Source organism: Miniopterus natalensis, chromosome 10 (genome assembly GCF_054644295.1).
Source record: "Miniopterus natalensis isolate mMinNat1 chromosome 10, mMinNat1.hap1, whole genome shotgun sequence".
NCBI lineage: Eukaryota > Metazoa > Chordata > Mammalia > Chiroptera > Miniopteridae > Miniopterus > Miniopterus natalensis.
Window position 1 is genome coordinate 79,817,790 of NC_142090.1, and position 25,150 is coordinate 79,842,939.

Below are 25,150 nucleotides of genomic sequence, written 5' to 3' on the forward strand. Positions count from 1 at the left end.
GGCGCGCGCTTCGCGGCCCGGACTTTGGCTTTGACACCGGCGGCGAGCGGGAGCCGGGCGCTGGCGCCGGGCACTGGATGCGGCTCTGGCGGATCCCGCGCCCGAGCGGAGCGCAGGACTTTTTGCCTGGATCCACGCCGCTGCGGGACGCCGCAAGCCCTGGTGCGGCCGCGAGGCGGTGCAGCCGCGGCGGCCGGGTTTCGCCGCCGCCCCGCAGCCCCGCTTCTCTGCCGGCTCTAGGAGGGCGACTCCGAGAGTTTCTCCCGCAGAAGGAGCCTGGACGCGCGGCCCGAGGGGGCGTGGGAGGGATCCCGCGGTCGGCCCCTGGCCCGCACCCGCGCGCGCGCCGCGGCCGGAGGCAGGGCCCCAGCGCTGTCCGGGGCTGGGCGCCGGCTCTGGAGCCGCAGGTGGAAGAAGGACGCCGGCGGAGCGGCCGAGGTGGGGCGCGGGAAGGCGCGGGTCTGGGGGGCCGGTGAACACCTCGGTGCCCGCGCTGGGCGGCCGGGATTCCGGCGGGAACGAGAGGTGCGGGCCGACGGGATAGGTCTCTTTCCAAGAGGAGCGACTCGTAGCCTTTTTTGGTGCCACTGTGATAAAACCGGTCACCCCCAGAGGAAATTCCACAGGGGCCGGCCTCACCGTGTGCTCAGGGTTCAAGGACAGCCAGCAGCCCGGACTCCGGGTTAGGAACCAAAGCTCTGGGTCGGGAGCGCCAACGCGAATCGATTGACCGGTCCAACTGATTTCCGTTTCTCAATTTGTCTCCCAGGTGGCCAGGTGCGAGCTACTTTTGGACGCCCTTCTGTGCCTTAAGGTCTTGCCGGGCTTCCTTCCTAGCCAGAGTCATCTGTGGTGGGGAGGCCTTCCCGGCCCCCGATCCTGGCCGGTCATGGGGAGCACCCTGGGCTGCCACCGCTCCATTCCCCGGGACCCCTCGGACCTGTCCCACAGTCGCAAGTTCAGCGCAGCCTGCAACTTCAGCAACATCCTGGTGAACCAGGAGCGGCTGAACATCAACACGGCCACGGAGGAGGAGCTGATGACCCTGCCTGGGGTCACGCGCGCCGTGGCGCGCAGCATCGTGGAGTACCGCGAGTACATCGGTGGCTTCAAGAAGGTGGAGGACCTGGCGCTGGTCAGCGGCGTGGGCGCCACCAAGCTAGAGCAGGTCAAGTTCGAGATCTGCGTGAGCAGCAAGGGCAGCTCCGCGCAGCACTCTCCCAGCTCCGCGCGGCGGGACCTGCTGGCCGACCCGCAGCCTCACCACCTGGCCACCGCCGTGCCCCTCACCCCGCGTGTCAACATCAACACGGCCACGCCGGCCCAGCTCATGAGCGTCCGCGGCCTCACGGAGAAGATGGCGGCCAGCATCGTGGACTACCGCCGGGAGCACGGGCCCTTCCGCAGCGTCGAGGACCTGGTGAAGACGGGCGGCATCAACGCCGCCTTCCTGGACAGGATACGGCACCAGGTGTTTGCCGAGCGGTCCAGGCCCCCGTCCACGCACACCAATGGGGGCCTGACCTTCACCGCCAAGCCTCACCCCAGCCCCACCTCGCTGAGCCTGCAGAGTGAGGACCTGGACCTGCCGCCAGGGGGGCCCACCCAGATCATCTCCACTCGGCCTTCCGTGGAGGCTTTCGGGGGCACGCGGGATGGGCGGCCTGTGCTGCGGCTGGCCACCTGGAACTTGCAGGGCTGTTCCGTGGAGAAGGCCAACAACCCCGGGGTGCGAGAGGTGGTGTGCATGACGCTCCTGGAAAACAGGTGAGGACAGGAACCACCACGGGTGTTGGGGTGCAGGCAGCTCTCGCATGGCCTCATGCGTGCATGCAAATGAGTGAACTTTTGGGGGGGTAGGAAGAGGGCAAGAGTATTAATCAGTGTTCTTGAGCCGCCAGCCAATATTGTCACCTGCAGCTGAGTGCCCCTGCTCCCGAATGTTCAGAATACAGCTCTCTAGGCTTGTGGTCCCTATCATGAATGTGGTATAGCTGAGATCAGTTCATCATTTGGGGTAAGTGGAGTTGAATTGGTGGTACTGTTTGGCTCAAGTCCTCATGGGTTTACACCACACTGGGCCCTCAGAGCCTGGGAACTAGAGCACAGTTTTGCATGTGAGAAAGGTAGTTGGAATTTTTTTTTTTTTAACGAGAGAAAGTCACATTTGTTTCACTAAATATGCCTATTTGTGCGCACAAAACCGGCTTACACGCTAGGTATTTGCAAACACAGGCATGGTGTGTATTTACCAAAATGCTACGAATGAATCACTCTTCATTCTTTTTCCTTATTTAGCCCGAAGTTGCTTTTCATGCCCACAACTGTAGCCCCGAATGTATGTAACCTCTCCTGTCCCCTAGCCAGAAAAGGTCACACTGACCTGTGGTGAATATTGGCCACGTTTCCCCGCTTGAACCACCGGAGAAGAGACTGTGGGCTGGGCTCTCATCACAGGGTTTAAATAATTCACAACAGTGCGCTCTATAGGAACTTCCCCTAACCCCTTCCCCCCATAAAACACAACAGTATTATAGCAGTCACTCCGGCTGTTAGTAAAATAGCGAATTGTATAATGTAATCAGCTTTCAGAAGGAAAGGGATATTTTTCTGGTCCCTTCCAGGTCAAACCCTCTGAGCCTGACACCCTCCCGAGGTGGGGTGTGCTTGTGGCCACTCCTGCCCTCCTTTGCGCTGGGTTGGTGAGGCTGGCCCAGCAGCAGTCTGGTGACATGAAGTGAGTTCGGGGTGAGGGATGGGAATCCCAGTGCCCTGTGACAGAGTATCCAGATAAATGGGTAGGGAGAAAACCAGGTCACAACGTTTTGCTGGTCCTGTCCCAGTGGCGCTCTCTTGTCACTGAGGATGGGGGGATGGAGGGACCATGCACCAGCTCAGTGACCTGGACCTGGGAGTCCTGAGTGCTCTTCCTGCACCAATGTGTCCTCTGTTTTGCAGCATAACTCATTCCTTTTGCAAAATCATCTTGTACACAGGTGAGAACCAGACTCAGTCCTGGGAGATATTTATCTGGAGTGGTTTGATAATTGTCCTCATCGATGGCAGCATGGGAGTGTGTATGCGACCAGGGAGGGTCGAGGGAGGGATGGCTGTTAAATTCCCATCGGGAGTTTCCTTAAGGCTCCCTTTGGGGCTTGGAAGGGATGAATCAGGACCTGAAGTCTCCCTAGTGAGAATGACAGCTCCAGTGGCTCTGGCTAACTTACCATGGCAGTGATTTATTCAAGTTCAGTCTCTGGACCGGCGCTGGCATCTGAGACTGACTCAGAAACCCTGGGTTTCTGGGTTTTCTCACGCGCTCCGTTCGGTTCTGACTCACGCTCAAGGCTGAGCCCCGTTATACTGTGTGTCCGACAATCACCTGTCCCCGTGGCTCGCTCCGTAAAGCACCTTCCCCAGTACTGCCTTTTCTGACAAGCTCGGTGAATCTACCCAGAGCTTTCTAGGTACTGTGTTTTTATTGTTATTATTTTTTATTGTTCTGATTATCACTGTGTTTACTCAACCATATGATGATCTTTCTGGTCAGAGTCTGAAGGGCTTATTCGGCTTCTAGAATAGATGAATGTCAAGGACAGATAATAGGGGGGAGAGAGCAGGGGACAGCCGGCCTCAGAGTGGGCTCCTCCCTGCAGCCCAGACCTGGGGCCATGCGGACACATGAGGAGGAGCTCTAGCAACTCTTGTTGGGCGTGGCCACATCTCTCACCTCTCACACCTGGCACACCTGTCGTCCTGTGGTTGTTCCCTTCGTCTCTTCACAATATGTACAGTGTTCTGGGCACTCCCGGCACCTAGTTAGGGTCTGGTAAACATGAAGTAATAGGCTTAGGGCCTGTGTGACTATCCTAGGTTGACTGTGACAGCCGATCACGTGTCCTTAGAACAGCAGTGCACATCCTGCAAGAGCCATGTGTTCACACTGATTCACAAAAATCTCTCACATTCCAATTGTTTCTCTTCTTAGGGAGAGGAAATAGGTTTAGTCTGAGCAAGGACGGCCGCAGGTAAGTTTCTGGGTGGCTGTTTTTCATACATGTCTGCATATAAGGGTTACCTGACTTCTGGATCGGCCCTCATAGCTTCCATCAGTTTTCCCATTCATTTGACTTCCCAGTAATTCTGGGAAGAAGACAAGGCGTGCTTTAATGAGTGATCTCCACCTCTGGGCGAGGAAACTAAAAGCAAAGAAGTTCCGTGACTCGCCTCTGTCCCACGGCTCATCAGTGACTCACCTGGGACTTGAATCCAGACCTTCTGACGTTAGACCTATGCTCTTGGCATGCATGATGCCATGTTTGGTAAGCAAGTCACCTTTAGCCACCTGTTGAGCCACCTCTTGTTCATGCATCTCACACTCCGCCTATTTAAGGACACTTGCCAAATTATGTGCCAGTCACTTTTTCTTATGTTAAATCCATTGTAGACACATTTTTAAAAAAACCTTGGCTCTACCTTTTCTGTGTTAAATTGGTGAAATTCCTTAACCTCTCCAAGTCTCAATTTTTCCGTATGTTAAATGTAGTTCAAGAAAAAAAGGCCCTTCTTTTGCAAAGGGCATAGCTAACTCTTATTTTCCTTTCTGTGGGTTTGCTTAGGAGGCATTTTCTTAGACTGAAGTCCTCCGTGTGGGACTCTGCAGCATTAGGGTCCTTCCCTGCGTCCCTGAGATGCTGTGGCATTGGGGGACCGGCATGTGTAGCTGCAAGAAACAGTTTTGCCTGCAAAAGCTGAGGCCAGACAGCGGAAAGCTAAAGGATCACACAGTCACCATGAGCCTGCAGGGACAGGTGACACAGAACTGACAGGTTTCTCAGATTCCTCTACCAGACCTCAGTCCTGGGCAGTGCTTCTCCTTGTTCAGTATTTATGGCGGAAAACTAACGAAGGAATGCTTCTGCCAAGTTTCTCTGCAAAAACTTGATGACAGTCAACAGATGGAATGAAGATTGTTTAATTTTTTATTTATTTTTTGCTGAGGAGTTGTTCTATGTTAAAAAGCCCTTTTGGTTTCTTAAGGAATAAGCCTGGGGAAATGGACAGATAATCTCCAAAGAAATCAGGAGGTTTAATATTCCACTTACCCAAATCCACATGGCCTCCATCAGGAGGCAACGTGTCTACATCTTGAGCTTTCTAATGGCCTCAGTGTGTTTTCTCCCACGTGTCTGCCTGTGGTATAGAAGGACAAGGGGAATTAGCTCCTGGCCATACCTGCCAATGGTGAAAAAAGACTTTAGTTTATCCAGCTTGATTACGGGGATTAATATAAACACAAATCATCTTGCCGTTGGAGTCATTCATTGAAGAATACGTATCGAGTGGCTGCTGTGGGCATGCATTTGCTAAATCCAGGAGTCAGCTTGGCCCTGGTCCTTAACAGAGTTAAGTGAATGTGAATCAGCTTGTGTGGCTCCGCCTCAGAACAGCCTGGGAAACCCATTTTTTAATTTTTTTTATTTTTTTGAGGAAGTCACTGAGCGTCATTGACATCTGGTTGCATTTTCCCCGTAGGAATAAGGGGCTCATTTTGGGCGATTGGAGGGCAGGTAGATGCAGCCACACATAACGGTTGTGAAATTCGTTTTGCTAGCTGTGGAAACTGAGGCTCAGGCTGAATAGCATCCTTGTAGCCTTCAGAAATACAGATGTTGGAGTCAGGATTTGAAGCCAGGCCTCTGTCTGATTCCAGAGCGGGAAGCAGAGGTGTCTTTTCCCAAACTCCGTGTCCTTGGACTGACCCCCGGCCCACCTGCTGTTTCCTCCCTGTCTTGGGTCTTTGGCTGGCCGGGCTTCACCTAGACTCCTGGGACCGTGGCAAGGCCCTGGAGGCCTCCACTCTCTTCCTGTTTTTGTTCTGAAGGACCAGGCTAATGACCAGAGGTAGAGCGATGCAGAGGGCTCCAGGCCCCTCCACCCAGCCCCTGAAATGCGAGGCTGTGACCTTGGCTGCACTCCAGGGTGGAGTTCTGGTTGTCTGAGCCAAGGAGCTCTGGGTCATTTCCAGGGAGTAAGGTGGTCAGCTTTGAGACCGTGGGGTTAACAGCAGGAGATAGTGGGAATGAAGAGAAGTCCTGGTGTGGGCATGGCATGGGGTTTATTTCTCTTCAGGGAAGGATGTTCCTTTAGTCTTTCAAGAAAGCTGGGCCCATTGGGATCTGGCTTTGGAGGTTTGATAATACTGATTGTCCCAGGGCATGTTCATTCCTTTATTATTGACTCATTCATTCAACAGATGGTTTCTGAGCTCTCATGGGGTGCCAGGCTCTGTGTCAGACTCTGGTAATCAAGTGAACAGGCCCTGCTCTCTCATGGAGCTTCCACGTTAGGCGGGGAGATGAACACATCAGCACGTGGATATGTAATTAGACAGTGGCTGATGCTGAGGAGGGTGGAGGGGAGGGGAAGAGAAGCCTGTTGAGGTCAGTGGGGGTCAAGGAAGGTCTCAGCTGAAAGCCGATGGAGGAGGAGGAGCTGGGCATGGAAGGAGGTGGGGGAAAGAGTGCTCCACGGGAGGAACCAGCAAGTGCAAAGGCCCTGAGACTGCTCTTTCCAGACAGAAAGCCAGAGCTCCTGGAGTGGCAGGTGGCAGGTTTGCAGCGAGAGGCAGGGCCAGGTGGGTAGGGCCTCCAAGGCTCTTATTTTAACCGCACAGGGAAGCCACAGAGAGTTAGAAACAGGTTGATGAGTTACCTTTTACCAGGTTGTTCTGGCTTCAGCGAGTCCCCTAGGAGTGGGCCCTGGGAGTTGAAAGAGAGGCTGTTGCAGAAAAAAGGCTAAAACCGGCATTGGCCAGGGAGATGGGGACGTGGGTGGGGATGAGAGAATATTTAGAGGTGAAAACTGGAAAGACTCGCCTATGTTTGGGATGTTGCGGGAATTAACCGGGAGGACTTCTAGGAGACCGGCTCAGAGGAAGTTAAGAAATCTGGGGCTGACTTGACTGCCTCCCTGACGTGTGGACATGACACAGCTTGCCGACCTCCATCCACCTCGCCTCTCCCTCTGTGCTGCCTCGCTCAGGACAGGTGTGGATCCTGGTCCATCGTGGATGGAGGCAGAGGCCTGGTGTTCTGCAGACCCGCAGCTGAGAAGCAACTTTCTCTTTAGTATCAGTTTCCTATAGAACAGGGCATATTTGGGGGGTTTTAGGTGATTCTTTCTATCAAAAGCCATTTACATATATTTAATTCAACACTGATTGAGCACCTGCTCTGTGCCCACTACCTGGTAAGGTCAGGGACACAGGGAGAAGGTACAGCCTAAGCCCAGATCTGCTACCTGCCTGCCTGGTTCTGGAAGCGTGTGACCTCAGCGTAGGGGAAGGTGGAGGGGACAGGACCAAGACAGGAGGTGGGGAGGGAGTTAGTCTGGAGGGGAGGTTGGGGTCTGATGTGGCAAGAACACGGTGGCCATGGGGTGAAGGTCAGCAGACCCCCCGCAGCTGGCCAATGAGGAGTAGGAAGTGGGAGTCAGTTCCTAACACTTGGGGCCAGCATGGCCCCCTGCCCTGGTTTATAATCTGGAATGTTTAGACAGGGACACGGCAGGCTCCCACGCACGGTGCCTCCCAGTAGAGAACAGCAGCGAGGTGTGTGCTATTTTTAACTCAGAATTACCCTCCCTTACAAGAGATTTTATCCTAGATAGAATTCCTTAATAACGAACTCTGCCAATACCATGAAATGTCCTGTGCTTGTCATAGACACGTGGTCTGTGTGTATCATGGACAGAGGAGTAGAAATTCCCTGCCAGTGACTTCTAGCATCCAAACACTCAGAAGATGCCACAGCCATGCCCAGCTCCATCTGCAGCATCCAAACACCCAGGAGATGCCTTAGCCACACCCGGCTCCACCTGCTGCCTGGGAGCCAGCAGCAAAGATTTGGGGACCTCAGAAGCTCCCTGACCCTGAGTCTTGTGCATGGGCGAGGTCCCCACAACAGGTTTTAGTGTAGTGGTTTGATTGATAGCTGTCAAACTGCTGGATTCCAGTGACTAGGGAACCTGGGGAGATGGGCTCAGAGCAGACATTTCATTATAAAGAAGAGCCTTGAATCCTCCTACCAGATCTTGGATGAAGAAGCCCTGGGTTTTCTTCTCTGGGCACAGCTCCCTCACCCTGTTGCTCTGTTGTTTGTTCCCAGTGAGCCCTTGTTTCCTGCGAATTCTATTTTGGTTCAGTCATCACCTGATTAAGCCATTAAGGGAGGCCTCCCATTGTTTTTTTCTGGAGGCCACTGTCAACTCCAGAAATGCAGTGCTCAGCTCCAGAAGGTTGTTCCCGTGGCCACGTCGAGGATTGCGTGCATTTGGGGGGTGGTTTTATCGTGTTCTGGGAATCTGATCCTGTTTCTCACCCAAAAGCTGAACAGTAGAATTGAGACTTCATCTTTCTCGCCTTGGGCCAAGAGGGATGTCTTGGATGACTGGTGCTTTGAAAAATACTGACCAATATCCTGCTAAAAATACCCCCAAAATTCCAGAATGCATTTTCTTTTGTTTGTTTTGTTTCCTTGTCACCATTTATTGGATGAACTTGACCAGGTGAAGAATGTACGTTCAATAAGCAAATTCAGTCGGAGTGAAATGCTTTTGTGTCTCCCTTTTCTAAAATGGGGAAAGAGTAACCGTTTCGGTGGCCTCAAAGTACCGAGGAGTGGCACTGGGCCTGCACCCGGCTGCCCATAGCCTCAGGGTTTCCTTGCTGGGGGGCAGGGGCTGCAGCTTTAGGTCACTATGTCGCTTTACATGCCGGTTCTTTACAAAGGAGTGCCCTGTCATTTTTAATTGGAGGATTCATTTTAAGCAGTAAAATACTGCACCCTCCCCCGCCTGATGATGGTTGTATTTTCAGTGTCCACTTGGTTGTATTTGTACTAAGAACAGAAACAATGGTAATTAGCACTGGTAATTCCTGTGGCTGAGGCCCAGAGCTAAGCAGCTCTGCACGTGGGTAGCATCCTTCACCCTCTTTTACAAACAGAGATGGCTCAGGGGAGCCGAGTGATTTCCCCCAGCCACACAGCTTTAGGTAGTGGGGCCTGAATGGTAACTCAGGCAGTGAGACTCCAAAGTTTGGTGATAAGAAGCTGCCCTGGGTTCACTAGTCTTTCCCACATACTATATTTTATTCATCACCCAGCCTGTGCACTGGACTAGATTTTTCACCAACTTGTTTTGCATCCACTAAGTCATGGTCTTTCATAGGTGTTGATATGTAACGATGTAATTGTGTGTGTGTGTGTGTGAGATATTTGTTTCTTCAAAGTGGAGCAAGGATATCTGCAAAGCAGTCCGAGTGCAGGATCCTATATTTTCATGACTACCCAGCCTTTTATAATCGTCCCACCCACACCTATTTTGACAGCAACTTCTTTAACTTGCTCTTATAGGAGCTGTCCAAGCATTCCTGTCGGTTTTCTTAGAAACTTCTGCGCGCTCCTATTTCATCACTTGATGTCCCGTTTTAGGAGACCAGAGCAATATGTACTCCTGGCATAAACAAGTCTGGGGACAGACACTGCTAACCCCGGCAGGCACATGATGAGTGCCCCTGAGTGGAAGTGCGCAGTTATCTGCTTGGGGGTGCTCGTGACCATGGGATTCCACCTCTCAGCACACTTTATGAAGAAATTGGGGACAGTCTGGTGCGTCTCTTGCGCAGAGGTTGCTGAGGAGAACATTATCATATTTCTAAACACACTAGTACCTGGGCCAAGTTATTGAACCTATTAGTCTAAAGACAGTATTGCGGTCTCTCTGTGTTGCACACCTAGCAGTAACTGGAGGTGGTTACTGACCTTCTATATTCTCTAGAAGATTGACTAAAAAATGGAACTATGTACTCACAAGGCTGAGAGTTCATTGTCCCAGTTCCCCACCAAAAATTTCTTGCAAATTTTAGAAATAAAAGAGGTGAAGGAGCAGTGTTTGTTTTGTTTGTTTGTTGTTTATTTTGACTTAAGACCTGTACTTGTCAGTGTTTTCTTCAGTGATGGATGGCTTGCTTACAAAACAAAACTCATAAATAACTTTGAGCCGAGAGGAATTTAAGCAGGTGGACCGGACTGGATAGCTTATTTAATACCTTTCCAAGTCTGTAACTCTTCACTGTCTTTGCTAACTGTTCTGAGTTTGGTTTTAGGGTTGGTTTTTGTTCACGCTAACGCCATGTCCACATGTGGAACCGCATGGGAGACTGCAGTGTAGACGTACATATGAACTGAACTCAGTTAAATACAGGCAAGACTGTTAGGAGTTGTTGTAACCTTGAATTATGTTAGTTTGTTAGTTTTGATGCTTCCAACAATTATAATAAAACCATAAATCGTTAGATATTGTTTGAGTTTCAACTTAGAACTAAAAGGTGCTTCTGCTTTTTTTTAAACTTTGGGTAAATTTAATTGAAGGGCATTTGAGATTATTTGATGGTTGTTCAAAATGTTACCACTTGCAAGCATGTATCATCTTTGCAGTTCAGGAGTGTCTTGTCATTGATGGACCAAAGCAAGGTAGAGAAATAAACGCGATGCTGAGTGAGAGATCAGACTGCAAGACCACCCATGACCCCTGATTTCAAATACAGTATTTATGTTTATCAAAGTAGCTATGATTTTTTTATTGGTTGGTGTATAAATAAAGGTTCTATATTTGAATGTATACATTTCTTCTAAATCACAAAAGTCCCTTACAACCCTGAAGCTTTTCTGCAGAGAGGGAAAATGATCACTATTTCTACCAAAAAACCTTCATTCCAAGAAGGGAAAGTGGTTGTTCCTGTAGGCAGGAGGTGTGTTAGTTTCCTAGGGCGGCCGTAACAAATACCGCAGCCCGGGTGGCTTAACCACAGAAATTCACTTCTCACGACCTGGAGGCTGGAAGTCCAAGCGCAAGGTGTCGTCAGAGTTGATTTCCTCTGAGGCCTCTGTCCCTGGCTCGTGGATGGCCGCCTTCTCCTGTGTTTTCCTGTGGCCTTCCCTCTCTACCTGTGTCCTAATCTCTTCCTAAAAGGACACCAGCCATAGTGGGCTCGGGCCCCTCTAAGGACCCCCTTTTACCTTAATCACCTCTTTAAAGATGCTGTTTCAGATACGGTCACGTTCTGAGGTGCAGGGGGTTAAGACTTCAGCATATGAATTGGGCGGGGGAGGGCGGCTCCATTCAGCCCGTCACAGGATGGTGTAAGAAAACTGCCCTGGGACTTCCTTCTGGGCGCTTTGTGCAGAACCTGCTCCTTCGGGTGTTTCCTGGAGAGATGATGATTTCCCGGTACTTGTTTCACGGTTTAAATGCTAGAGAAACCCGCGTTCCAGCTCCTGGAATGGCAGTCTGCAGGCGAGAGGGATGGCTTTGCTGCCGGGCCACACAAATACGGACCAGCTCTCGGGGCTGGGCTCTCCCCTTCCACCTGCCAGCCCTTGGCTTCCTCCTGAAACCTTCCACCCACCCCCAGCAAGGCAGCAGCTCCACTTTGCCAAGTTCCTTGCTTGCTCTTGGCTCCAGTCATGGTGACACATGATGTTTATGTGCCCTTTAGAGCTCATGCCCTTTGGGACTGCTGTGGAAGGTGAGACTCAGAGGGACCCCTCGGGAGCCACTCCTGCTCTGCCCTCCCTGACTTCTTCGTTACGCCGTGTTCATTCTGTCCTACCGGCCTGTGCGATGAGGTCTGCACCCCTAGACTGGGCACTCTTTGCTTTGCCCTGAGTGCTGTGGCTGAGATTTTTAGTCATTAAGTAACTTAATCTTCACGCTATCCCAGTGAGGCAGGCAAAGCATCCCCACCTCACGCATGAGAAAACTCACCTCGAAGAGCTGACAGTAAACTTGCTGGAAGTGCCATGGTTGGTGAGGAGGGGGCAGAGTGAGCGCTGGGCAGGGCTCCTCAGCCCAGACTGTCCCCCTGGTCAGTTCAGAGGCAGGGAATCCGCACACCTGCGGATAGGACCCGGCGGTTAAGAGGGAGGGACAGTGGTTCGCTAGCCTTCGTATATCTAGAAAGTGTGAAGAGATCAGGTTAAGGGGTATTCCCTGGAGTGGTGGATCTGGTAACCAGGACAGCTAAGTGACCAGTGGGCGGGTAGAGTGTCGCCCTTTGTCTGTGATTCCCTTTGTACAACAGAAGTTCTTAGTTTTAATGCCATCAAATTGATTAATTTCCCTTTGGATGCTATTTAGCAAATTTCATGTCACTCCAAGTTCACTCTTACATTTTCCTCTTATCTCCCTAAGTTTTTTTATCTCTCTGGAGTCTACCTTTGTGTAGGAATGAGACAGAGGTCCAATTTTACTTTTAAAAATTTTCCCAGTGTCATCTCTGGGCAATTTATCCTTTCCCCACTGACTGGGGATGCCTCCTTTATCACGTGTCCATCAGGTTTACTGGTGTCCTGTGCCTTTTCCATCCTGTGTCTGATACCATGACATTTGGATCAGGTGTGTCTCCTTCCTGTTCTTAAAATTTGCTTAACCATGTAAATTTTAGGATCAGGTTGAGTTTCTCAAACATCCTGTTGGGTTTTTTTTTGTTCTGTTTTGTTAATCCTTACCTGAGGATATTTTTTCCCTTGATTTTTTGAGAGAGTGGAAGGGGGGAGGGAGAGGGAGAGGTAGAGATAGAGATGATAGAGAGAGTTAGAGATAGAGATAGAGATAGAGATGATAGACACAGAGAGATCATAGAGATAGATAGAGATAGAGATAGAGATGATAGAGATAGATAGAGATGGGGGAGAACATCAATGTGAGAGACACACATCGATTGGTTGCCTCCCACATGTGCCCTGACCTGGGCCTGGGAATCGAACCTGCAACCCAAGTATGTGCCCTTGACCAGGAATCAAACCCTCCACCACCACTGAGCCACACTGGGCAGGGCCATCCTGTTGGAATTGCATTGACTTTACAGATGGAGTTTGAGAAAATTTGACGTCACTGCAGTGTCAACTCATCCTTTCCTTGAACATCTGTGTTTATTTGTTTATTTAAATCTTCTTTTGAAACTTTTATTTATTTACTTATTTTGCATTTCTATACTCAATCTCGACATGGTTTCTTATTTATATCCTCAGTTATAGGACTTCCGTTCAGCTAGTCTTCAGGTGGGTCTCCAGGTTGATCGTTCAGTAATTTAGTTGTAATTTTGATGTGGTTGTGGGAGGAGGCGAGCACAGTGTTCACCATCTCGACGGAACCTTCTTTTGGAACTTTCATTAGAGCTTAACATATTTCTACATGAAGAGCCCGTGCCTTCTTTCTCTGGTTAAATCTTAGATACTTTGAGTCCCTATTTTTAAAGATCCCCAGAGAATGAAGTTCCACAGTTTTGCTTAACTGTCCTTATTACCATGAGGCTTTTCTTCCACCCCTGTACATTCTTTATTTGTAATTTAGGCTCATTTTTCTAAAATGTTCCCAGGAGAAGTAAAAATCAGCCTTCAGAACCTCTTTGGGGCTCTCTCTGTATGTTTGGGGACCTCAAGTTTAATCTTCCATTTTCTAGTCTCCCCCTGATTAATTTCAGTTCATTTTGTATTTCTCCATGATTCATATTTTTCAAGCATAAGTCATTTCTATGACTATACCCTAAACCACAGACTGTTCTTCGTGTATGAGTAGGTCTGCAGATGTGAGCGGACCCAGTAGAAAAGCCCAAACACGTGCTGCTGGCTTAAAATAAACAAGCGAAAACATGTGGTGACCCCAGATTATAAATGTTTAAATTTAAAATTAATATTATTTGTGCAGAACAACTCTAGCAGTGAGTCAGACTTTATTGCAGGTCAAATTTGAGATCAAAGAGCTTGGAATTACCTTTTTTAGTTTAAACATCATTTATTGAATCTGGTTTTTGTAAACCTTTTTTGCTTCTCACGTGTCTGTGGATTCCTGTGTGTATGGCTGCAGACATAGGTCGGTACATGCTTCCACCCGCAGAGTGTCTGGCTCTGCATGAGTTATAAATGCACTGTATTTTAAAATAGATCTTTCTCTTCAGTGTCAATGGCTCCTTTGCTGCTTCCACCTTCTCTGTGACTGAGCAGAGGTGGGGGGACCTGGATGCAGCTGGCTGTACACCGCCTTCTGAGCATGTGTAAGCTCTGCTCTGTGGTTCGTTCCAGCCACACCCAGCGGTACCAGGTGAATATTAGAAGTTTCTTTTATAACCGGTTTCCAGATGACCCGGCAGCTGCTAAAGTCCATGACCTCGGTCTTCTGCACAGTTCAAGGCCAGACTATGAAGTCTGTCTTTGGCATCCAAGTTGGGGCCTTTAGTTTTGATAAGAAACATTTACAAGATACAAAGTGTGTAAGTCGTCCTTGAGCCCTTTCTCCCCTCGTGTCAGTGCATTTTACTTTCTTGAGCACCCAGAGCCCTTATGTCCCACTGTCATTCTTTTAGGTCCCTCCCACCCCACACTTCTGTGCTTGGAACATTTTCTTCCTTGTAAGACTTGGTGGGCAGCAGAGTCCCCCGCCCACGGGGAAGCAGGAGATGCAAAGGCTTACTTTCCCAGCATCCTTTGCAGCTAGGGCCTGGGCTCTGCTGCTTGTGGGCTGTTCTAACCTCTGAGTTGGGAGGCAGTAGCAGTGACAGGGCAGGGACTATGAAGAGCTCACTCCAGCTGTGGGGACAGCTTACACAGGAGCAGGGCCCTGGGACAGCAGAGACGATGTGGCTGGTGGCCACTTCCTCCGAGAGCCCAGCTTTCTCTCGGCCTTCTGGTCACTTTCAGCAGGTAGTGGTTACACCTGGCCCATGCACAAACCCTGCGCAAGTGTGGACACCTGGATCAAGGGACATCTGTTACATGTCTGGCGTAGAGTCCTTGTCAGAACACAGTCCATTTTTAAGATAAAAAACCCTAACAATCAATAAACAGGAAGGGCTGGAATTCACCCTCACATGGAAAAGTGAGGTCTCTCAATCATGGCAATTTTGACCCTTTAAAAAACTTTTCATTTTGAGATTATTAGAGATTCGCATTCTGTTGACATTTTGGGCCAGGTAATGGGGGGTGGGGGAGGCCTGTGCATTGTAGGATGTTTAGGGACCTCTCTGGTCTCTACCCACAAGATGCCAGGAGCACCTCCTTTCCCAGGTGTGACAACTGGAAATGTCTCCAGACATTGCCAGATGAATGTTCCTAGGAGGCAGGATTGTCCCTGGTTGAGAGTCACTGCTCTAGAACCACTCATCAGAAAGGCACAGAGTATGGTATGGCCACTGTGAGGACTCTGGCTCAGGCGGCCAAGTTTCTGTGGCTTCAGGAGAAGTGCTGGACGCAGGGGCCCAGGCTGGGCAGGAAGGAGGGAAGCCAGGGGGCTGAGAGGGAGACGACTGGTCTGGTGAGGTTGAAGTAGAGCTGTGGGTGACTTGCATCTGGAGAGCAGGGCAATGAGGCTGGGCATGCACTGTTTTAGCTGTGGAGCGTGTGGGGTAGATGGAGCTGGAGGGAACATACGGAGTAGAAGGCAAGGCTGGGGAGGTGAGGCCCAGGGACCCCCCTGCACCCCCACCCCTCAATGGGACTACTGAGTAAAGGAGGAACTTGGGAGCCCCAAACTGATTCACTGCCCTAATGATAAGGGTGAGCCTGGGGTGGCACAGGGTTCAAGATGCAGGAAGGGCAGGGATGCTAAGCTTAGCAAAAGTCCCTTGGAAGCAAGACCTTGGGGGGAGGGGGGTGTCAGTGGGCTTCCTGGATGGCAAGTCATGTTAGGAGCAGCCAGGAAAGAACCGCCTTCCTCACACAACCTGGGACAGAGTGGACATTTAGGAGAGAAGAGGTGGGGCCACTTACTCCTGGGCCTTGTTTTATGGTAGAAAAATTGGGTCTCATGGAAGTCCAGTGAATCCTGCAAGTTCTCCTTTGCAGTGGCTATTTGAATAAAATTACTTCCGTTCACCTGCTAGGAGGTGCCCCTATTATAGTTGTGAACGTGTAGGTAAAATATTAGCAGGGTTAAGATACTCAGGTATTAGTGTTCATACTTCTATAGGGGAGATCATAACATTCCTTAGGAATGACCCCTTTCAAATACAAATGAAAACTTAGTCAAAATAAATGAAATATAAATATTATTTTTCATATAGAAACATCTCAAATTAGAAAAATACTTGTCTTTGACTTTAGATGATGCTTACCTGATGTGTGCTTGACTCCATTATAAATACAATCCTAAATAGAGTGCTAATGCCAAAAAGCAGAATAAATCATTTTCAGCAGGGAAAAAGGAGTGGGAGGGAAAAGAGCATATGGTATAAATTCTATATATAGGTGTAACCTAAAAATAAAGCTGCCTGCTTCTCCTCAAGTAGTGCTTAGGTACTTTGAATGTCTTCAGGGGAAAGAAAAAGAATAAATCCAGAAATAATTAAATATATTTTCACTTACAATGCTATCACCTACATTTTTAGAGACAGAAAGTGGGTCGGTGGTTGGGGCCAGGGGTCGAACAGGGACTGACTGCAAATGGGCACAAGGAAAATTTGGGGGAGGACTGAGAGTTCAAACTCTGGATTGCGGTGACGATGGCAGCCGTGTCCCCTCACCAGGGCCATCAGTGTTACTGCTCAGCACAGATGTCTTATTTTCCATGGTGTCTTATTTGACTTCTCTGCAATTTTTATATCAGTAGAAGCTTTTCCTCGAAGGACATTACAGGTGGGACTCCAGTGTGTACAAGGCACACACAGAGATGGAAGTGGGAAGGTGGGGCCTGGAGTCTCACCCACCTGACTTCCCTGAGTGCTGCTCAGCCCTCTTTGTGCTTCATAGTCGCCTGAGAAGCCTTAAGGCCATTCTCACACTTTCCACACCCACTTCTGCCCTGCCATGCCCTGCAGCTGGCCTGGGAGGGGCTGGGTGTGGGGTGTTCTCCCTGGAGCCTTCCAGGTGGTTCTGAGACTGCTCCTCCCAGCACAGTGAGAAGCGGCTCCAAGTGTGAGTCAGGCCCTCGGTGCTGGAGCTGTGAAGCAGTAGCAGAGACTCCAGGAGCCTCTTGTCCACCGCAGATCACCTCCTGGAGAAAGGAGTTGGGCAATTGGCAGGGCAGGATGCTCGGACCCGCTGTGCAGCACCTGGAGGAAGCGGCAGGCAATCTGTGCAGGTGGTGCTATTTGTCCTACCAGACGCCACATTCCGTAGAACCCTTTCTACTTGGCTGGACCAGGGTTGACAGGAGAGGACAAAGGTGACGGAGCAACAGCTTTTCCTTCCTGCCTGCCCTGCGCGCTCTCTGATTTCCCATTTTGGGGACAGCAGAGGGAAAGTGTCCAGTAGGGCTTCAAGGTCTTCCCCAGATCTCCCAGCCCAGAAGCCAGGGCCAGGTGCCCCTCCCTGGCTCTGCCGTTGGAATACTGGGGATCCTGTGACTGTACCCACAGCTGTAGCTTGTAGACCAGGGTAGAGGGCAGGAGAAACTGTAGTAGACACAGTCAGGACACATGCATGGTGGCTCTCAGGGCAGCCCCGGTGCCATGATCTCAGGAGCCTACATGTGTGTGCCTGGGTTCTCACGGATGCCAGCACATCCTCAGAACCCAGTTTCAAATCCCTCCCTCTGGAAAGCTGACCCTGATCTGGGCAGATCCGGCCCCTTCCCTGCTCTGTGCCCGCTGGGACAATGGGCATCGTTCCTAGGTCCGGTCGGTTCTACCCCTTCTGTCTCCTGCTCTGCAGGCCCTTCCCTGGGCTCCCAGCCCCATCGCACACATCTGGCCTCCCGCAGCTGTGTCCCCTTACTTTTTCTCTTTGTGTCCTGTCTTCTTTCATTGTACTGGCCCAGGGGGACTTGAACATTTAAGGCCTGCCTGTCACTCTTGTCACCCCCCACTCTGAGTTGGATAATCTGTAGCATTCCCTGGAGTGCTTTTTTGTAAATTTCTGAGCCCACCCAAGACCTACCAGCTCTGACCTCTAGGGTGGGGTCTGGGAAATGTGCACTTGACCAGCCCTGGTGATGCTGGTGCGGGTGGACGTTTGAGGTTCACCAGGTGGTCAGCAGGTACCTGTCCACGTGCCCTCTTCACCTCAGGACCCCCCTTGCCCCCCCGCACTCCACCACCACATCCCTCTGCCCTAGTTTCCCACAGTTGCCTGTGTTTCCTTCATTCCTGGAGGGCTCCACAGTTGGTGCGACACAGATGCGGGTCAGGTACCCCCTTGCTGCGGCTTTCTCCACATGTCCCGTGTTCATCTCCACGTTTTGGGAACTCACGAATCCAACTGCCCGTCCCAGGGTTGACTCTTCCGTAAGCAACTCAAGATGAGTGGTCAGATCTCCACTCCTAATATCTCACACAGCCTGACTTGGGAGGCACAAAAAGAAGCTGTGAGGGGAATTTGCAGGGTAGGAAGCATCTTGAGCTTGGCCTGTGTCTTGGGGATCCTTCATGCTCTTAGGCCCCTCTTGTTTTAGAGGGATATGCACGTCCCCGTGGGAATACCATAGTGTAAGAGAGAAATCAATATGGCAACAGAGTTAGGAAACACAGGAGTTTCTCTTGGTGCCCCCATGACCTCAGCATGAACAGGGCAGGGGGATCTCAGAGAGGAGGGTCCAGGGGATGCCAGTCCCTGTCCCTAAGTTCCTGCCAACTCACATGACAATTTGTTATAACTGCTCCCCAAGTTCGAGCAGCTGACTGGGTCTGTTCCAAGTGTCTTAGAGTGTGCGGATGGCTGGCACATGTCACGTTCTCCATGGGGACAGACACCTGGCTTGCTGGGCCCAGGTTTTGGGCTTGACTAACACACCTTCTAGCTGGGCTCCTTGGAGAAGATAATGGAGACCCAGGAAGCCTGAGCATGGTCTCTTTTTGATAAAATCTGGTCCCATCTGCAGAGTGGACCAGCCCGACAGAGGGCCCACAGAATTGCTTTTTCCTTGTTTTTTAGCATCGTACCCAGCTTGTGTCTAGGAAGCATCCACCTGGGATGTTGTAGGATGTTGCCAGTTGGTGCAGCAGCCCTTCACCTGATTGGACAGCAGCTTTGCTTCAATGCTGGTTGCATTTCTGTTTGTTTGCCTCGGACTGTATGGATTTTTCCACAATGGTGTAACTTGTTGCTTTGGCTGCTCAAAACACAGATTGGTGGCTGCTGGGCGTGTCCCCTGGGCTTGCAGGTTGCTGATTCCTGCTCAGACCACCGAGGTGTTTGATCACTTCTAATAAAGACACATATACCCAGCAGCTCACAGACTGTGTTTGACCTGCAGTCCATCCTATCTGGGTGACAGTCACAGAGTCAAGATTCACATGTACCCTGGGGGTATCAGACCTGGGACTCAGGGCAGAGAAAGCTCCAGAACAACAAATCTGTGTTTCTTCCTTCCCCTGAAGATTTGTGATCCCTTCGGTTGGAGGCACTGAGTGATTCTCTAGTTCTCGCTATCTTTTTATAAAATGAGTTGCTACAAAAACGTTCGCAAAATGTGTATAAACTATAAAGCATTAGTGAAACAGTGAGCACCGTATGCCTGCCACCAGCATGAGAGCAAGAAGTTCCCTTTCGAAGTTCCCTTTGTGCCCCTCCCACACAGAGACGACTCCCGCTGGAAATGTGTGCTTTTGGTTCCTTGTTTTTCTGGAGAGTCTGACCACATCTGTATGTATCCCTAACAGTTGCGCCGTTGAGCTTCATATAAATGGCGCAGTGTGCCACGTATTTCTTTGCAGCTCACATTTTGTTCTCTCAACCTCATGCTCCTGAGGTTCGGCCTTGCTGGTGCACGCAGCTATAATGTGTTCAGTTTCAATGCTGCACCGTTCCATGGTGTGGACTCACCACACTCCACTTACCGTTCTGCTGCTGAGAGACATTTGGGTTGTTTCCAGTTTTTTGTTGTCACAAATAGTATTGCTGCATCCCTGGTCGGTGTTGGTCAATGGTTAGGGCGTTGGCCGCACACCAAGGGATCGTGGGTTCGAGTCCTGGTCAGGGGCATGTACCTGGGTTGCAGGTTCGATTCCCGGCCCTGGTTGGGGCACGTGTGGGAGGCAACCAGTCCATGTGTCTCTCTCACATCGATTCTCTCTCTCTCTCCCCTCCTCCTCCCATCCCTCCTTTCCACTCTCTCTAAAAAAGCAATGGAAAAAATATCCTCGGGTGAGGTTTAACAACAACAGAAAAACAGTACTGCTTAAAACATTCTCGTATGTGTCTCTTGATGCACATGGGCAAGAATTTCTGTTGGGAATGGATTAGAATTCATGCTTAATGAATTTTTATTTTATTGACCAAACTAGCATCAAGCATCCCTGTGCCAGACATGATTTCACAGTGATTTGGGATCACGTGGATTCCCAGATCCCTTGCCTCACTCCAATGGTCTATGGCCCTAGAAGGATGCTGCTCCTAACAACTCATGACGGTCACCGGTAAGAGATGAGCATCCTGAGCTGGAGATGGTTGCTGTAAGGGAAGGAAAACAATGCTTCTGCACCTGTTCACGGTTCCTAAGCAGCCTTGGTGTTTCCCCCTTGCCCATTGTGTAGGTGGCACTGTGTTTGTTTGGTGTGTCATTAGGCTCTGCAGGGATCCTTTGTTCTATATCAAGTTTCTTTTAAGCTCCGTAGAAAGCCTTTACCTTGGCACAAAAGTATGCGGCACAGATCAGAATATCCCTTTACCAACTGGCAAAAGGGACCATTTAATGCTGGAACAAATAGTACTGGATGTTATAAGTATAGGCATTTGAAGTGCACCTACCCTCACTCTTTCCTTCCTAGAGATTATGTGTTTCTTGGTGGGTTGGTTTCTTCCTGGCATTTGTAGAAAACCAGCAGCATGGTCTTAGTCTTTTAGATCTAGTCTTTTACCTCCTCGGGCTTCCCAGAGAAGGGTGACAGTGGCCAGTGGAGGAAGGGCTCTGAGGCAGGCTGGCTCTCCTGCCCCCGGAAAGTTTATCCAAAGTGGGGTCTGCCTGAAGTCCTGCGTGTGGATTCCAGAAGGACAGGCAGCGTCTGTTCCTCTGGCCCCAACTCCAGACCCTCAGTGGGAGCCTAGAGGGTTCTGCTGGCCTCACCCAAGGACAAGAAATGCACGGCCGCCTGCTCCTGTGGAATTGGGAACTAGAGCCGCAGCCCAGCAGAGCGACCCCCAGTCGTGGTCTGTTCTTTCCTTAATGCCTGAGTCAACATTCCTGCATTGACCTAGGGAGAGAAAGATTCCAGGCCAGCGACCGAGAGCCATGGGGATACACGTGCAGTGAAGGGCGCGCTGGTGTGCGTTCCTGTCGGCGGAGGGGCGGGCGGGCTACAGGCAGCGTCTGGACTGAGTAAAACTTAGTCAGCCAGCCATTCTCGCGGTCGCCTTAGGAACTGTTACGGGGACATTAGTGCCGGACTGCCTTGCCGAGTCTCTAACGCGGTCATCGCAGAGGCTCGTGACTGCCTGTGAGGGAAGGGCGTCTGTGTGACGCGGCAGCCTGCTCCCTGCATTCTCATCTTTGCACAAGCCCAGCAGAGCCCTGCAGGCCGGGGCAGGACCCGCGCCTTCGCCTGCCCCGGCCCGCCCGCGCCGGGCTCTGTTCCCGAGGTGGCCCTGCGTGCCTCTCTCCGAGCGAGGTGGCCCTGCGCGCGTCTCTCCGAGCGAGGTGGCCCTGCGTGCCTCTCTCCGAGCGAGGTGGCCCTGCGTGCCTCTCTCCGAGCGAGGTGGCCCTGCGTGCCTCTCTCCGAGCGAGGTGGCCCTGCGTGCGTCTCTCCGAGCGAGGTGGCCCTGCGTGCGTCTCTCCGAGCGAGGTGGCCCTGCGTGCCTCTCTCCGAGCGAGGTGGCCCTGCCTGCCTCTCTCCGAGCGAGGTGGCCCTGCGTGCGCCTCTCCGAGCGAGGTGGCCCTGCGTGCCTCTCTCCGAGCGAGGTGGCCCTGCGCGCCCCTCTCCGAGCGAGGTGGCCCTGCGCGCCCCTCTCCGAGCGAGGTGGCCCTGCGTGCCCCTCTCCGAGCGAGGTGGCCCTGCGTGCCCCTCTCCGAGCGAGGTGGCCCTGCGTGCGTCTCTCCGAGCGAGGTGGCCCTGCGTGCCTCTCTCCGAGCGAGGTGGCCCTGCGTGCCTCTCTCCGAGCGAGGTGGCCCTGCGTGCGTCTCTCCGAGCGAGGTGGCCCTGCGTGCGCCTCTCCGAGCGAGGTGGCCCTGCGTGCCTCTCCGAGCTCCGCCGTCGCGGGTCGCGCCTCGGCCTCCGCACTGCCTCCTTGGTCAGGCCACCTGGAGCTTTTAGAATGTTCAGTGAAGTCTGCTTTCTTTTAAAAAAAATTTTTAAATTGCGATGTAACTTACATAACATGAAACTTAACCATTTTAACCATTTTTAGTATAAAGTCTGTTGGCATTAAGAACATTTACAGTTGTGCAACCATCACCACCTGGCATCTCCAGAAGTTTTCATCTTCCCAAATTGAAACTCCGTACCCATTAAACACGAACTCCCCCCCACCCGGCTCCTGACAACCCCCTGTCTACTTTTGTCTCTGTGATTTGACTACACTCAAGAACCTCATATAAGTAGAATTATACTGCTTGGCCGTTTGTGACTGGCTTGTTTCACTTCGTGTAATATTCCCGAGGTTCATCTGTGTTGTAGCATGTGTCCAAACTTCCTTTTTAAGGCCGAATAATAAACATTTTGTTGATCCATTCATCTGTCCGTGGACCCTTGCCCCCCCCCCCCATTTTTCTCTTGTGAAAATAGGCGTATAAATATCTATCTGCAGGTTCTATTTCTCTACTTAATGGTAATTTAACTCGGTTTTAACTGTGCTGGCCATTTTTAAAACTGTAATTGTTACTTTCTTTGTTAATCTTCTGGGTACAAATTTGCATCAGTCTTGTATGGTCCGTCTCTTTTTTTCTAAATAGGGCCTGTTATTTTTACTACAGGATGTTTAGAACATGTGCTCTGCTTGACAATCAATATAGCAATAGTGATTGTATTTGATGATGAGGCCAGAAATGGGCGGGAAGAGGCATTTTCTGTTCTCCTGACATCAGCCAGTTATAAGGATGTCATTTTATTGGTCATTTTATCCTGTGTGTCTGGCACCTGCTGGCACTGTGCTGGGGTGAGTCTAGGGGGTGATAATGGCCTTTGAGTGCCCTAACAGTTTTGGGAGTTAGTGACTGCAACTGAGACAGGCAGGCTGGGTGGCTGTCGTCTGAGCCTGTGGGGAGGGAGGGCCTGGTGATGCCAAAGGCTGTGGTCAGTGATCAGTGCCAATAAAAAGCAAAGTTTCAATCAGGGCCTTTCCTTCCCTCAGGTGAGATCTCCAGTAAATTGGTGGTGAGAGTTAATTCCACGTATTTTCCTTTGCTGAAATGAGTGGTTTACACTTAAAACACACACACACACACACACACACACACACACAAATAAAACGAGCTCTGAAATATGTAAATGGTAATTACAGATATTTAGTTTTAAATATGTTTGGAAAATGAGTAGATGAATGCTTATGAGGACCATTTGACTACTTCTGATGTTTTATTATGAATGCTAAATGTTATCAAAGATTTATATAATTTCATATTTGGAAATGCTTTATAACAATTTATTAGCAAATACTGATTTCCACATTTAAGAAATTTTAGTTTAATGCATGACAAACTGAGTGTCATTCGGTGGTTTCAACTGGACAGATACTGTGGAACTCTTGAGTATTCTGCTACAGTAACCAGCGCCATTGAGATATGCCCACCCTTGACCCTGGCCCTGCCGTTGGTGTGCGTTGGTGTCAGATGGTTTTCATCCTATCAGTCCTTGTGGGACTTGAGATACAGTGAGGGCAGCCAGGGGTTGTGGGGGAGGAACCCAGCCCAGCACTTGGCACAGTGCGGTCCTCAAAAATATATTTACTATTTGGCTAACCTAACTCATGGAATTTCAAGATGAGTGCTAATCTGAATTCTGAGGATGGAACACTTGTCTGGTTGAAAAATAGGGATTTTTTTTTTTTTAATGCCAAGTCCCAGAAAAGAATCAGTGAATGGCTTATTTAGTCTTGAAATACTAGTACTGGTGTTATTAAATGTGCAGTAACTGTGGCATGACATTGAACTGCTTTATGTCATCAGTGGACATTGATTTGCTAAATGTTTTCAAAGTTCTCCGGCTATGTTATCTGTTTGGAACGTGAGGATCTTGATGTCCAGTCAGTGTTTATTGAGTACCTGCCATGGGGAGAGCTCCAGTGGGCTCATTGCTTTAGGGAGAGAAGACAGTGCTCCCCCTACCACTACCCAAGACAACTGAGAGTCTAGGTTTCCCGGGAATGAATTAGTCACGTTTCCTTACTGAGGTTATTTAACTTACTGAGGTTAAGAACAGAAGTCCCCAAACAGACTTGGTTCAGGTCCTGCGCCTGACGCTCGCTGTCAGGACTCACATAAGCTGCCTGTGCCTCAGTTTCCCCATCTATAGACTAAAATAGCAACATGAGCCTCTCTGACATTGATGAAATGTAGGTGGACATGCAGGTAAGGCTCCTTTAATATATAGGAAATGTGCAACCAGCACCAACCATTATTTTTAGCTCCGGTGACTCTTGGCTTGGCCAGGCCACTTATTTCTCTCCCACCCTCAATTCTTGTGACATCATCAGACAAAAATCAGTATAATCCTGACTAAGAAATGATTCTTGATTTTCCAAAGGCTGTGCATTTCACTCTTCAGCCCCAGCTCCTTGCGGAGGGGAAACTGGGAGCAGTAACCAGCACCCAGGCTGGCCTGTGCGAACTCACAGAGGCAAACATACGGCAACTTCCGCCGGCTCCCTCTGTGCCTGTGGGTTTATTTCAGTTCTTGGAGTCCGCTACCTGATGGGAGCCTGGCACACGAAAATAACACGAATCCCAGCACAGTTGTAAACAACCCGCTCTTGAAAGTGGGGGTTTGGAGCCTGTAGTGCGATCACCCCCGGGTTATTTTTAGAGAAGCCCACCCCATGTAATCACACATCCTTCCTGGCCTCGCCTCCCGGCGTTGGGACCCTGCTGGCTGGGAGCTGGCTTCCACCCGCCACACCCAGGATGGCCGGCTTCCTCATTTTGGTGTCTTGCCAGCCGTCTTCCCAGAAGTCATTACAGGTCATTGACCTCTTCCCTAGAAAAAACGCTCAGAGGTTTTTGAACTTGA

At 50.5% G+C, this 25,150-nt stretch overlaps 1 protein-coding gene across 1 annotated transcript in view; it reads left to right on the plus strand.

Annotated features, from left to right (window-relative positions):
* Positions 1-809: 809 nt before the first annotated feature.
* The window catches only part of EEPD1 (endonuclease/exonuclease/phosphatase family domain containing 1), a 72,811-nt gene continuing 48,470 nt past the window's right edge, over positions 810-25,150 (plus strand). Inside the window, exon 1 of the mRNA XM_016222325.2 lies at positions 810-1,767. Coding sequence (XP_016077811.2) covers positions 890-1,767 — 878 coding nt within the window. The 5' untranslated portion in view covers positions 810-889. The remainder of the gene's footprint in view (positions 1,768-25,150) is intronic.